Raw genomic sequence first — 14,419 nt, forward strand, 5'->3', positions numbered from 1 at the left:
GAAGCACATATAAAACACATTAGAATTCCACTGCACATTTGTAATAAATGTATGTTGATTGTATGCACTTTTGCAAGTGCAGGTGTGTTCAAAATACGAATAGCTCCACAGAATGAACTTTGTTAAAATTAAAACACTAATTATATCTATGAATAAGCCTGAAATTTCAACAATTAAACAATTAAGTGTAAGAATTTTAATACCTGTGGAATATTTGTCAAAGCACCACCTTCATAGTTTTGAAATTCTGTTATTAAATTCTGTCCACCTGACCATGAAATTCTATAAATAAAAATAATTCTATATAGAAAAAAAATAGTAACAGATATTCAGATAAGGGAAATCCTTGTTCAGCTCGTGCAAATAAACATCAAATTCCTGTTTCCTACATTTAGTGTGTGAATTATCAAAATCTACCATATTCTGACAAAAAATTACCAGTACCTGTTTTTATTTGCAAGTTTAAAGACTTGATAAAATATTAAATAAATTTCCAAACCATGGCCAAACTAACATTGGCCAACTTCACTACTACATAATGTAGTAAATAGCTCTTTTGAAAACTGAAAAGAATTAGACCTTCGATTCAGGGTAACCTACATTTACCTACAGGTGTTTTCCCACACATAATTTCATGTTTTCGTTTTCTTACATTCAATGAATACAAACAAAATACCTGTATGATGCAAATTATATTTGCTCATGTTTTATACACTTTAAACATTTACTTAAGCAGCGATTTAAAATATCCTTTTCGCCTTGAACATGTGTACATTTTGCTCCTTCAGAAAAGCGGACCAATTAGAGACAAGGCTACTCTAAGTGGATGTCCAATCAGTTACGGTTGTGCGAACTTCAATAGCGGATTTAGCTTTTGGGTCTGAGAAAAGTGGTGTGTCTCTATGCTGGCACAGGGCTTGGCAATAGGCCTGGCACACTTATTACTGATGAATATGAATAAGGGTTAACATCTCTTTTGTTATGCAGGAACATAAGACTTTATAGATTTTCATAGACCTGGATATGCCCTTCAAATTGGAGTGCCTTTTCAAAGTTATTCAGGTAAATCTATAAAGAAGAATGTGTAGAATGACTAGAAAGTGGACTTGAATACACATGTTTAGAAGATAATCTTTGATACCATTTTGTGATATTCATGAGGATTTCAGTTCATATTCCATTTACCCAAATAATTTACATTGGTGTCATTGTATTGATTAAGGGCCAAGAGAACATAGCCTATTCCTATTTTTAATGTACCCAAGCCAATGCTTTGTAAATTACTAGGTATGTATGTAGTTTGAAAATACTACTATATATTAACATTTAGAATGTACTGCCACTGGCGGAGACTTCACTGCACTAGTATAAAAGTAGAAGAATTACATTGAAAACCTAGAAAGGAGATGAGATGCGTGTCTAACTTTCCCGATTGTGATCATCCTTGACAATCTTTATCAGGCATTATGCATTTTAGTTTTGAAAAGTTACCAAACCTTTTCAGCCTGAATCAGACAAAGCTAAGGTAGCCCTATAGTCTAGCCATTGGTTTCTATGGGACATATCCACAAAATATTACTGAAATTTGTGGGGGTCAATGTCTTGTCACAAAATTTGTCTCTTTCAGTCAAAAATTTCTTCATAAAGTCGCCAAATTGTGCTACCAAATCCCACCATTTGCTAACAATGAATGTTCCCAACATACAAAATGTAGGTAGGGTACCTGCACAAAAGAATGATTCATAGATTCATTCAGGTGTACAACAATAAAACCAATCTCTAAGCTTCTTTCTGATTGGCTAACCAGAGTACACAGTGGATTGCTTCCAAAGGTGTGACCAATCAGATTTGAGCTTTGATCAACTCACCTGAAATTCCACAACTTTGTTTTCAGACAGATGGAACAAATGATCAGTTTCACATGTTGGCTAATAAAAATAATACAGGTAACAAAAAATTGAGATGCATGATATTAGTGACAGTTGATCAACCTCGTATGGTGGGAAAACTGCACTGTCTGTCATGCATTATTTGTCGCGGATTATGCGCCATATTGTTGTCTTGACTACCTGTCATAGTAAAACCATACAAAGATTTTGACAATAAAATAAAACTTACAAAGTTTACCTGTACTGTGGTAAAGGGCAATGTATGATATGAATATGAATGGATTCACTTCACTAATTCTTGTGTGAACTAGGTAGATATTTTAATTTGTGTAATTTGTGTGTAATGACTCTTACCGATGACTTGATGCTATCTATTATTCTTTTGCATCATGTTTCCTCTTTTCTTGTGAATTATTAACTGTACGCAACCAACAATAACTGATAGGCTTAATTCCCATATATTTGCTGTGAACTATTGATTTACGATTCTGATTGTTTTATTTCAAAATTCTGACCAACCGCTAATTTGACTTAAACTTCTGTAATTAAGGTACTTATCGCTGATCCCAAACCAGCAATGCATGATATTTTGACAATTTCCCATGGACTGCTACCCATCTTTTTTCCCCTTCCTATCTTACTTCTCATTATGTTTTTCTTTCAAAGTTTTGACGAATCACTAATTTGACTTAAACTTCTCAATTGTGAAATATTAATTACCTTTCACTAGGGAAGTGAGACAGACACCTAACCAGCAATGCATGATAATTTAAATATTTCCCATCGGCTGCTACCCTTCTTTTTACCCCTTCCAAACTTACTTCTCATTTTGTGTCCCTTTTTAAATTCGTTGTCCATTTCAGGGTCAGAAATTCGGAACCAAGTGCGAGAATCATTTCGGATTTTCCCAGTGTAATTTTGCAAGAATCTATGGATTCTCACCATAGAGTTTTGTATGATAAAATTAAATATTTACAAGAATCCATTTAGATTCTTGCAATTTTTTTGATGAGAATTTTTGCGAGAATGGATTCTGGGAATCTTGCCAAATTTCTGACCCTGCATTTTGAATTATTGTTGTGAGTCTATGTAAGGTAGTCATATGTCAGCTGTACAATTTGAAGGGGAATTTATGAGTATTATTTAAGGTCTACTATTCCAAAATTAAAATTTTTCAGAAAGGATGTATATTTAATTTTTGGAATACCAGACCTTCAGTATATTAGGGTGCGTGCAGAATTTAAAGAACCCTCAGAAAATCAAGAGCTTTTACTCTGTGGTTGTGTGTGTAGGGGGTGGGGGTGTGTGTGTATGTATGTTTTTGTTTGGTTCTTTGCCTGTTTCAAGTCTACAAAGATGTATAGTTGTAATCCTAATAAAGCTGTCTTTGAGAATGACTGTGATGTTCCACCACAGCGTATCATCAGTCATGTGATCATGCAGGTACTTACGCGCAAGTCTCGTTTCCAGGTGAGTGTTCGATACACGTCCCTTCGTTTTGGCAATCAAGACTGCAAGCATTCACTGTAAGAAACAAGATAGGAGAAAGAAAGAAAGAAAATTGTCATTAACACATTTATAATAAATTACACTAATTATTTTATGATATTAATAATAATAATCAACTTTTCAAATCTAGTATTGTATCAATCATGACACATGTAACCTCTCCAAAATACATCTGCAAAGAATTGTAAATATTTTGTGGGGTATATGTGGGACCTGATTTTTGAATGGAAGGATCATGGAAAGGGGGGATATCATATGGAGGTATATACCTCGCTTTTATTGGTAGGCCCTACATGTACGAGGGGGTATCCAAAAGTTTTTGACATCACCCAGAAGCGAAGGAGCTATATTGATGAAATTTTGTCAGTGTAATTACTGGTCCTTATGTACATTATGGTCCAAAAATGGTCTCATAAGTATGTTTACTTTTTTACAGGTGGCTCCAGATGGGCAGTAGGCGCATAACCTGTAAAATGGTGAAAATGGTGATTAAGTTCCTGCATTTGAAAGGTTAGGCCTACAATGCTCAGAAAATCTATGATGAAATGAAAGCTATCTACGGTGATGATTGCCCATCATATGGCACTGTTGATTTTTGAAAAAGGAATTTCAAAACTGGCCACATGTCCCTCACAGATGAGTCAAGAAGTGGACGTCCATCACTTTCGGATGATGCGGCCACAGTGAAAAAATTCAAGAAAGTGGAGGATCTTATCATGAAAAGATTATGCGCCTACTGCCCATCTAGCACAAAAAAAAAAAGTAAACATACTTATGAGACCATTTTTGGACCATAATGCACACAAGGACCAGTAATTACACTGACAATATTTCATCGATATAGCTCCTTTGCTTCTGGATGATGTCAAAAACTTTTGGATACCCCCTCATATATTGTGTGGTATGCAGAACACAGCCAAATTCCGATGGAACTGAAGTCTCTTCACAGTTTAAAGAACTGAAGTTTTCTTCAATTGACCATGTCGATGGGTGCATCGGAAAATGGGTGCATTGGAAATAGTTATACAAACTGGAATTTTCTAGCCTATACACCATGTACCCCATCATTTCAACAAGTGTATCCCCCTCCTTGATTAGAGAATAGGGCTGCTGGTTTCCAGATTTGCCTATTTGGGTGTTTTTTTATGTAGGCCCTTCATAGATACATTTTATACGCTATGTGCAAGAATGTGAGAAAAGTAATTGTTTTCTTGTTTGATGATGTTGTTGACAACGACCTTAATTCTGGGCTTGAATTATTCTAAACCGAAAGAATAGGATGATGTTTCATGACCTAAATTCACTACACCTGCTGAAAGAGTTGCAAAGCTGAACACAGCACTGCAAAATTGTACACAGTAATCTGTTTTTGTTTTAAATTTCAGCATGATTACAAAAATTACATGCTTGTCTGGTCACATAAGTGTAAGACTCAAACCTGTTTGGAAAGTGGTAATATACATGAACTGCTCATATAGGTCTTTGTCATTGTAAAATCTCACTTTGTTTTCACAAGATCAGCCACATACATTCCCTTACAACTTCCTGTCTTTCAGTACAAGTCATTCTCAGGTTAGGCTCCAATACCTGATATGGTCAACATTGTTTTTGGCGGCAAAAAATGAGCACTGGTGTAGATGACTGGGGTAAGACAACAGGTTTATCACAATGGATTACACTTGACCGGCCTTTGTCCTTCAGATTTACCCTAGGCTACCGGGTTTTCTACCTGTTTGGCATCACCTGCGTGCGTGCGTATGCGCTTACTTGCTACCTGTTCTCAAATCTGAATCAATGGATGAATGATTATAATGGGTTTTGGGCACTTGGGCAGCAAAACAAAAGCGTGGCATAAAACCACACAATTGACCTGTACAAACTTAATGTCATGTTTTACCATACTATGGGATGGGATTGTTAATATGTGGGTGCATGTACATTGGGATCATTTGAAGCAAACTTGAAAACCACAATTTGTATCAATAAATCACTTGTTTTATGTATGGTACATTGTAAGGTCCATCAATCACTTGATACAATTCATGACAAGACCCAACATTTTATGTCAGAAGACAACATAGTATTAATAGCTTTTTAAAACAATACTTGTTGTTTCCTTTGTCTTTATGCGCCATATTTACCAACATCATCCCACAAGGTCATGAGAGCTACCACTTTCTATAAATTTCCTTTTTTTTTCAGGTCTACAGAAAACTGTTTGTTATGTGTCAAGAGCCATTTATAGGCCTACATATTTCAAATTGACAGTAGGCCTACAATGAAATTAATGAATTTTCAGAAACTAGTCTGCCTATATTCCACCTGTCAGGATGCTGGGGGTAGGCAGACAGGTGTGCACAGAGTGTAACATTTTCCACAATTGGACCGGTAATTTATCCTCCTCTACCCTCCTTTGGAACTGGTAGAAAACAGAAAAGGCCAATAATATCTAATAACGCCAAACAATGTCTATCTTCATTGGCGGTGTGTTGTTTGCACCACATACAAATTACACAGAATTAGGCTTTTAAATAGCAGCCAAAACTTGTTTTGAACCAAATCATGAACACCCTTCTCGACACGTTCCCTTCATGTTAAAGTTCAAAGCTCAATATGTTTAAGAGGTTTTTCCTCAACTCTGCCCACCTCTTCTCTCCCACAAGGTGTACTACACTAATTCTTGGCACCAGCTTGCATCAATTTACAGTAAAAGCCAGCAACTCAGGAGCAAGCCATGCTGGATAGACGGGAAGTGTTCTAGAGTTCGGCAAAAGCCAAACGATTCTCCCTGTTTGCCATGTTTATACAGTCCCTTCTGTGAGTACGAGTTCTAGGCCCATGTCTCCCAGCTGCAATAACTGCGGTACCTGTATGTAGGCCTATATCAGTATGGGTACATCAATATGAGCACACCGTTTTGTTCTATTTACTAGCTTGGTTCTTCTGTGGGATATGATCATATCTGCATCACCAGTTTGGTTCTAAGCCTAATTTTATAGCCAAAATTTCCTGGAGCCTGGACCATAATACTGTTATCCATGTTCCCAATCCCAATAGTCACCCCATTTCAGACTGTGACACAGCATACATGTACATGTATGTATTCTACAAAATGTTAGGTTTGGGCATTGTTTACGTCACCCTTTTATATTTCTCCATATGGCAAAAGTAGAGTGGATTATAATACTGAAACACATCAAAACCAGAATCAAGTTTCAAACAAAACATGATCATGACATTTCAGTGCATCATGCTCAACGTTTTTAGGCGTGTGCCTCACCACGCTTGATGGGTGCCACTGGGTCTGTACAACTGTTTGTTAACTTGCTTCAAAAAACAAATGTATAAAACTTTACAGCATTATACCAAATCACCATTTTAGTGTTAAATTTTTATCTTCGAAGGCAATGTTATCAAACACTTATTAAGTTAAGGGTTGCTTTATTTCCTTCCTTTATGCAAAGATACTCTTTGCTCTATGTCAGCTAGAGCTCCAAACACCTGGTGTAAAGATTATGTGAACCTGGGATGTGAACACAGTTTGAAGTGATGTACACTGCCGGTCACCAGGTCAGTGGTCAGCGGTGGTCAGTCAGTACATTTTGTAAAACCTGGCTAGAATACACTAGGATCCACAACATGCTCATCTAGTATCAGGGGCACAGTTCTTTAACCCCAATACATTTGCACATTCATTGAATGAACTTTGACAATTTGGGTACAAAAACTCATACTCTGCAACTTGAGGTCAAAATTTGCACTATGATTGTTTATTGAGGTTATTGAACTCTGCCATTAGGATGAGGTGATTGTGGTCCATAGTGAATGCATTGCAAAAGGCTGTGAGTAGATTTTAAGTGTGTTTGTATGAAGATGTACATGTATACTTGTCAGCCAGTTGCCACTTACTTCAATATAAATCAACCACAACTTTTGGTATGAAATATTTATCAAGTTCATATAGAGGAGTCGCCTTCACTATTATAAATATTTATAGCAGTGAGAAGATTGCTTGCAAGCTAAAATCATCTTTCGATATATTGTAGGCCTAGCTATTAATAAGCGAAGTATCCCTAGAATAGCATGTGATCATGTCCTAACATGTTTATGTTTAGGCAGTGTATAATTTAATGGCTGTGCCTTTATCAGTCACATAAACTTCAAGTAAACAACATCATCTTCAGTACACGTAAGGTCTAAATGTATGAATGAAATGTTTCTTGAAATGGTTTTGCTGAGCAAATTCTAATTTGCAAACCAAAAGTGAGCAATATGTTGTTGGATGTGAAACAATGTTGATGTTTTACATGTACATGTCCATAAATATTAAAGGCTTCATGTTGACCAACTCCTTTCATCCTACCTACATGTATTATTGTATAGTACAACCGAATATTTGCACTTCCGTTCTCATCATCGTTCTTCGATCAAAGGATGATCAGAGCAGATCAGATGGATTTGCTCCAATACCAAGGATTCAATTCCATGACCCCACCTTAGACAAGGGAAAGTTTGTTTGCAAAACACCATGGCCAAAGCAAAACATCAAGCAGTGCAGGGCAAGCACTAGCATACTGCACTAGCTACCATCAACCACAGGGTGCATGTGTTCTCAGATGACACTGGGTCAGCATGTAACCAATGGAAGGTACATCACTCATCATAAATCAAGTCTTCAACAGGTGCACCTTAGGGACTACCAGTAGCTTGCTGCTGGTATATACTCACAGCTTGCCTTTGCCCATATATGGCATGATAGTTATGCTGGTTGGTAGCAGGATCTGTGCACAGATACATGTATGATCTGTGTTGGTAGTTCATGTATCATGGTCCAATGTAAAATATGCCAGGGATATGGAGGGCATGCACTTTCCTACAACCACCATCTTCGCATTGCAAAACGGATTAGCCAAAAATTTAGCTGGAACTGGCCATTAATGGCACAGGTTTATCTATATTCCTTTACAGACACAGTGATAGGCCTACATATCATTTGGATTATTCATCAATGTAATTTTCAAACTTAGACAAAGTTTCCAATGCTGCACCAAACTTCACTGATCAACTTGTATATAATTTCTTCGAAACCAAAATATAGAGTCTACAAAATGTATAGGCCTACCAGTATATTTGTGTACACTGCATAGTTTTATACCTACAGTGTATAAGCTTTAGTGTATTTTCTTTATGTCTATTATTAAAATGAGATAGCAACTGACAGTGATCGTTTGGCTTGCATCCAGCCTGATTACTTATCAAAACTCATTGCATTTTAATTGTCATGAATTGACCTCAGCACTCCAATTTCAATCCTATCCAACTAATCATCACCCAGTATGTGGTCAAGATGACCTGCTGCATGCTGGTTATGTTATGCATTACACTCATGGATGGGATGAGTCAAACAAAGGTTTGGTGGTATTTGTTGATGTCCACAAATTGTTGTTTATCAGTCTGCTGGAGGTCAAAGTTGACATCCAAACTTGTGCATCCATGTGGCAGCTATCTCCAGTCCAGTCAGTGTTCAAGCTCTGTGTTGAAAAGAGACAAACTGCTGAGGACCACAAACAGAAACCATAACTGCACAAGTTTGCACTTCTAGGTTCTTTGACACAGAATGTGTATCAATCCTAAGATTGAGAATTGTAGGGCTACATGCTAAATCCTGCTAATTGGGGAAGGGTGCCAAAGTGACACCCTCGACTTCTCACGCTGCACAACTACAAGGCTGAACCAAAATTACTTTTGTCTCCCGATCCGATATTGATTTAGTAATATTATAGATAAATCGGTATCGATTTTGTATCCAAAATGGTTGCAAGTTGTATTACTTCATTCTGAAGATCTAAATACAATGTATATTGCTTTTGAATTATGCATTTCGCATTTATTTTTTTACTAAATTCTACCCATGTTGATCAGGCCGATCTGCTTATCGGTTTCAATGGTTCCTCATTTAATAGTATTACATTTTATCACCTGTCTTTCCTGATTTTATCTTACAAATTGATTTGGGTCTCAATTTATAACAGTTGCTTCTCACCATGACAGCCAACGATAATTTCTTTAATACCCCCATTTCATTGGCCCCTGATTATTATTACCCATCAACATGGATCCACATCATACATGTACCATCTACGCTTCAATGCATGTGAAAAAAAGTTCAACATGACTCCGCCTCTGACAAGACACGGCCTGTCAAAAGTGATCGTCATCATCCTCATCAACTCTTTTGTTTCCTCGTCATGCAATCCAGATTTCCGATGTCACATGATTAATACAAATGCGCAACCGATTTGGCTAATCTTCAAATTTCTTGATGATGCGTTCTTGCAGTCTTGCTTTCATCAACACATGACTATAAGCCCTTGTATGTGATAGAAACCTAGATGTAAACTTGAGAAATATTTGAATATAATGAATACAAATTAATCTGAAGAGAAACCAAATTTGACCAATTACATGTAAATTTACAAATTTGTAAGTTCAATGACTTCTGCTAATTACCCACATCTTGTGGTCTTTAATTTTAATTTTTTTACAAAATTGACATATTTTGACCCACCAAGCTGCCCTATAGGGAATAGGCCTACATTATATACCACAATTATAAGGTTCTGTACCTTCATATCAGGTTCATGTCGCATATTTTCCTAGCCCTTTAATCAAAATTATCCACCACAATGAACCTCTATTGGATCTCCAACCCAACATTGTTCCTATTTCACCAATGACCTCAGTATTATTTGCTTATTTGTGCATGACAGGTCAATTTTCAAACTAGTCGTTTTTGTTTCTCAATCTCAAACTCTCTCTCCCTCTTGTTTTTTAATTCGTCACGAGCTGACATTTCAAAACCACTCATTGTCTTCGTTAAGTCGTAATCGTGCATGCTATTGTTACCCACTTGTGGTCAGGTCGCTCGAGAGGATCCCTTGGCGTAAGGGCCAAACGCCGGTTCATGCTCGTTCCGAAGATATCGAAATGTAGCACCACAGTTTACTGCTTAATAATACTAGTGTTCAATTTCTGTGACTTTAGTTGACTGATTAAATTGCACAGTATGGCTGGCTATAGCTTCACCCTATTGCCTATTGTCATGAGGCACATTCAGAACTTTTAAGAAGTGTTTAAGGAACAATTATGCCTTTTGACTGTTCCCGTTTGAACAAACATTTCATTGCTGGCCCATTATTTGAGTTTGAACTAATGGTAAATTTTATCCCACCCAAATTTTCCACAGCCGATATATTATACATCCAATATCATGCATCATATGCGCAGCCACTAAAAACTTACACAAATAACATTCAGCAAAAGGGAAAACTGAATGGGGGAAGCCATAAATGGCATTTAACAATAGAATATAATCCTTGTATAAATGAGCAAGTTTTATAACTGCAAGGCATGGTAATTATTGGCACACTAATCATCAGAATATTATAATATGAATTTATAAATAATCAATTATAATTCTTCACTAGACCATCAACTGAACAACCGTTTTTTTAAAATGAAACCTTGTTCTCATTTCCCACGGTGGCGAGTCCAAACTCTTGGTAGTTCTTCACTATTTTGCATACCTAACTAATTAATGAAGTCAGGTAATTAATGAATGGAATGTTGTCTGCTAATTACTAATTGGATTATTATTACTAATGACATGTTTAATGACGTATGGTATAGCCACTGAACATAATATGCATTTAATGATATTATAAATGAAATTGCTGTCTATGAATCTTGATGATCACAACAGACAACCAAGAATGAGATTAATTATCTAAATGTGTTAATTATTTCCTGAATTAAAGCTGACTTTACTTTGTTTCTAGAATCAACTATTAAAATTCAATCCTTCATTATTAAAAATATGCTGAACTGATTTATTTAGTGTATAATTTGAATTCTAACTTAAAATTAACTACATGTAACTTAAAAATATAAGTGAAATTTAAAACAAACAAAGCTGTAACTTAGTTGTTTTAACATTTATGCCTAAAATAATTTGGAGAAAAAATATGTAGGCCTAGATGCATTAAGAAATTACTACACCCTGGCCAATTTTGTGCCTATTTTTGCATTTTCTCAAAATTATAGCGCATTGATGACAAGTTAGATATGTATATTATAGGGGCAAGGACTACAACTACTGCACTGGAAATTTTATTTCAGCACAGACAACAGTTGTGGAGTTACAGTCAAAATGAGGGAAAACCACTATTTGATAAATAAATCAATAACTACTTGTCTTGAGTTGCTGAATTTTCAGTGCAGTAGTTGTAGTCCTTGCCCCTATACATATCTTACTTCTCACCAAAGTGCTATATTTTTGGAGAAAAATGCAAAAATAGGCACAAAATTGGCCAGGGGTGTAGTACCCCCTTAAACCTGACAGGTAAATTTTCATCTATGATAAATTTGACCATTATTGATGTCACACCAAAAAAACTTGGAAGTGGTGAGATTGAGATTCAAAGTGAAGATACAACAATGTAATTTACAACCCAAACTCTCAGGAAGGAAACGGCCTATTAATCCCATCTTCACAAATATTGATCTTGGATAATCCCTTTCAAGATGGTGTCAATGCCTATTGTTGATGGCTTAAATGCTCCCATTATCTGATGGTTTATCTCACACCATTTTACAATAGGATGGGCATGACCATCAAAACAAAAGGTATTTAACACATGTTGTAACTTGCACACTCCATGTTTGGATCAACTTTGGATTATTTTGCTTATCATGGGATGGGGGGGGGGGCTGTTTAATAATAATAAGGTGATAATTTGAATTAGGCGCTAACTGTTTTATTAATATCTTGCTGACATGTGAAAAGATAATAAAATAATTATGCTTTTGAAACAACAGAATTTAAAAGATAGGCCTAAATGGCATTGAACTAAACTCTGTTGCCATGATCTTTATGAGGGGGGCTGTTTATGCTGGTGACTGTTCGGGTGATAATTTGAGTAGGGCACTGCTATACTAGTTACTACTTTGTTAAATATCTTGTTGACATGCACATAAAAATGCTTTTGAGACAGAGATTTAAATGGCATTTAATTAATAACTCAATGTATCAGTCTCCATGTTCCTACTACCCTAGCCTAAACTTAAAATCTTTATGAGGGGGGGCTGTTTGTGTAATAGGGTTTGTAAACGATAGGCCTAAGCATTTCAATGCAATTCTAGAGGGTGTTTTACACGTAAAAATGTGACATCACAGGTCAATTCATCATTGTTATTTGCTCTTCTTAAAACAGGGGGCTGTTTATGATCATGAGGATACACGTTTTAATGATATGCAAAATATAAACATTCAATCAACACTGAATCCAAGTCCTACTGTGTTCATTAAATCATAGACCATGATCTAATAATGTTATTAGATGGTCTATGAGTAAACCAACCCCCTCCTCCTCCTCATTACCTGAAATTAGGCCACATTAATGAGCATTTAATTGCCCTGGGAAAAACTTCAATGGGAGCCTAATTAGCCCTGATGCCCAGTGATTAGCTGGACTCAGGTCTGGGACCTTTTGTGTTCAACCAGATGACCGACACTCCATCCCAAAAGCTTTCCCTTCCCTGATAGCCGAGTATTTCCTGTTTATTTTATGGTCAGGAGTCTGGTCCTGCTACCAAGCCACAAATGCTGTGTGAGAGGTTTGTTATCTTGGATTTCAGGTTCATTTGCATGCTGTGATAATTAGTGGGTGATTAATGACTAATTAATAAACAATTAAAAACTTATTACAGATTTATTTCAAATACATGAATGTATTCAATCATGTTCTCTCTGATTTAACTTTCCAAATAATTACAAGCTACTGTACATGTAGGCCTATGATTTTACTTTTAAATTAATATCAACAAATACTTTGATCAATGCTAAATTTGGGAAAGGTATTTAGATGCAATAGGCCCTGAAGGTCTGTAGCTGAAGGCATAGATGATGCTTGTTAATAATGTTTTCAAAATCATTATTTTAGTTTGCAATCCAATCTAAAATTTGATCACTGGTATAAAATAACATTTGAATTCCACAAAGATCTGTTCTATAAAATAAAAATAAAATGAAATTTTCATTTTATTCAGATCTTTCCCAATCCTACAGATTAAAATTGCAAAATTACTGACAAACATTTGGTACCATCCGATATCACTTTGTAATCGCTCCAATATTGACTGTATTGATCGACATTTTCTAGGCTATGATGCGATTATTTCACACCCTCTTATGATTAAAATCACCGCATCACGATTTTTCCAGAGTTGGCAACGCCACCGATAAAACTTTGATAAAACAACCAAATCATGCAGCTAGACAGTCAATAACAGATGTTTAAAAATCAATTTCCATGGTAACGTACAAACTAATCATTCATCCTTTTTTGTTGATGATATGGCTGGGATAATAACTAAAAAGCTTGAATTGATTATATTGATTTTTCTTTATTCCTGGCTGATTAGTAACCGCTTATTAATTTTTCATCTTGTTCTATTGAATTAAACACTGCCATTGTTTGATAATTAATTAATGTTAATTACATTTTAGGATTGTATATTGATGTAATGTGTTAATTAGGAGTTTTCCCGACAGGATAGGTTTAGGAAACTGATACAGTCACCTTGGCAAAATGTGAAATCTAAAAAAAATCACAACTAGAATTAATGCTGTCCAGAATGTTTCTGTGTATGCATCTGGATTCTAAAAAAAAGCAACACAGGGTCCACTAGAATGTACATGTAGGCCTATAGTTTCACAAGTTTTTAAACAAAATATCCCCGGCCAAGCCTAGAAGCCCTACGTTGTACTGTACATGTAAGGGGCAGGGGTATATAAACTTGATATTTTTTGGTACATGGAAAAAAAAAGCAAATCGGAAGTTTATGGAAGAAAAAAGGCCTTTTTAGCAATTGAGAAACATGACAAGTCTTTAAAAGGTAAACACTAAACATCCCTTGAAAATTTAAGTATGGAAAAATAAGTTCTTCTGTAAAAATACATA

The 14,419-nt window shown here is 35.8% G+C and overlaps 1 protein-coding gene across 1 annotated transcript in view; it reads right to left on the minus strand.

Annotated features, from left to right (window-relative positions):
- The window catches only part of LOC140137628 (uncharacterized), an 84,260-nt gene that overhangs the window by 64,969 nt on the left and 4,872 nt on the right, over positions 1-14,419 (minus strand). The window contains 1 exon segment of the mRNA XM_072159366.1: positions 3,341-3,413. Coding sequence (XP_072015467.1) covers positions 3,341-3,413 — 73 coding nt within the window.

The sequence above is a fragment of the Amphiura filiformis genome, chromosome 17 (genome assembly GCF_039555335.1).
Source record: "Amphiura filiformis chromosome 17, Afil_fr2py, whole genome shotgun sequence".
NCBI lineage: Eukaryota > Metazoa > Echinodermata > Ophiuroidea > Amphilepidida > Amphiuridae > Amphiura > Amphiura filiformis.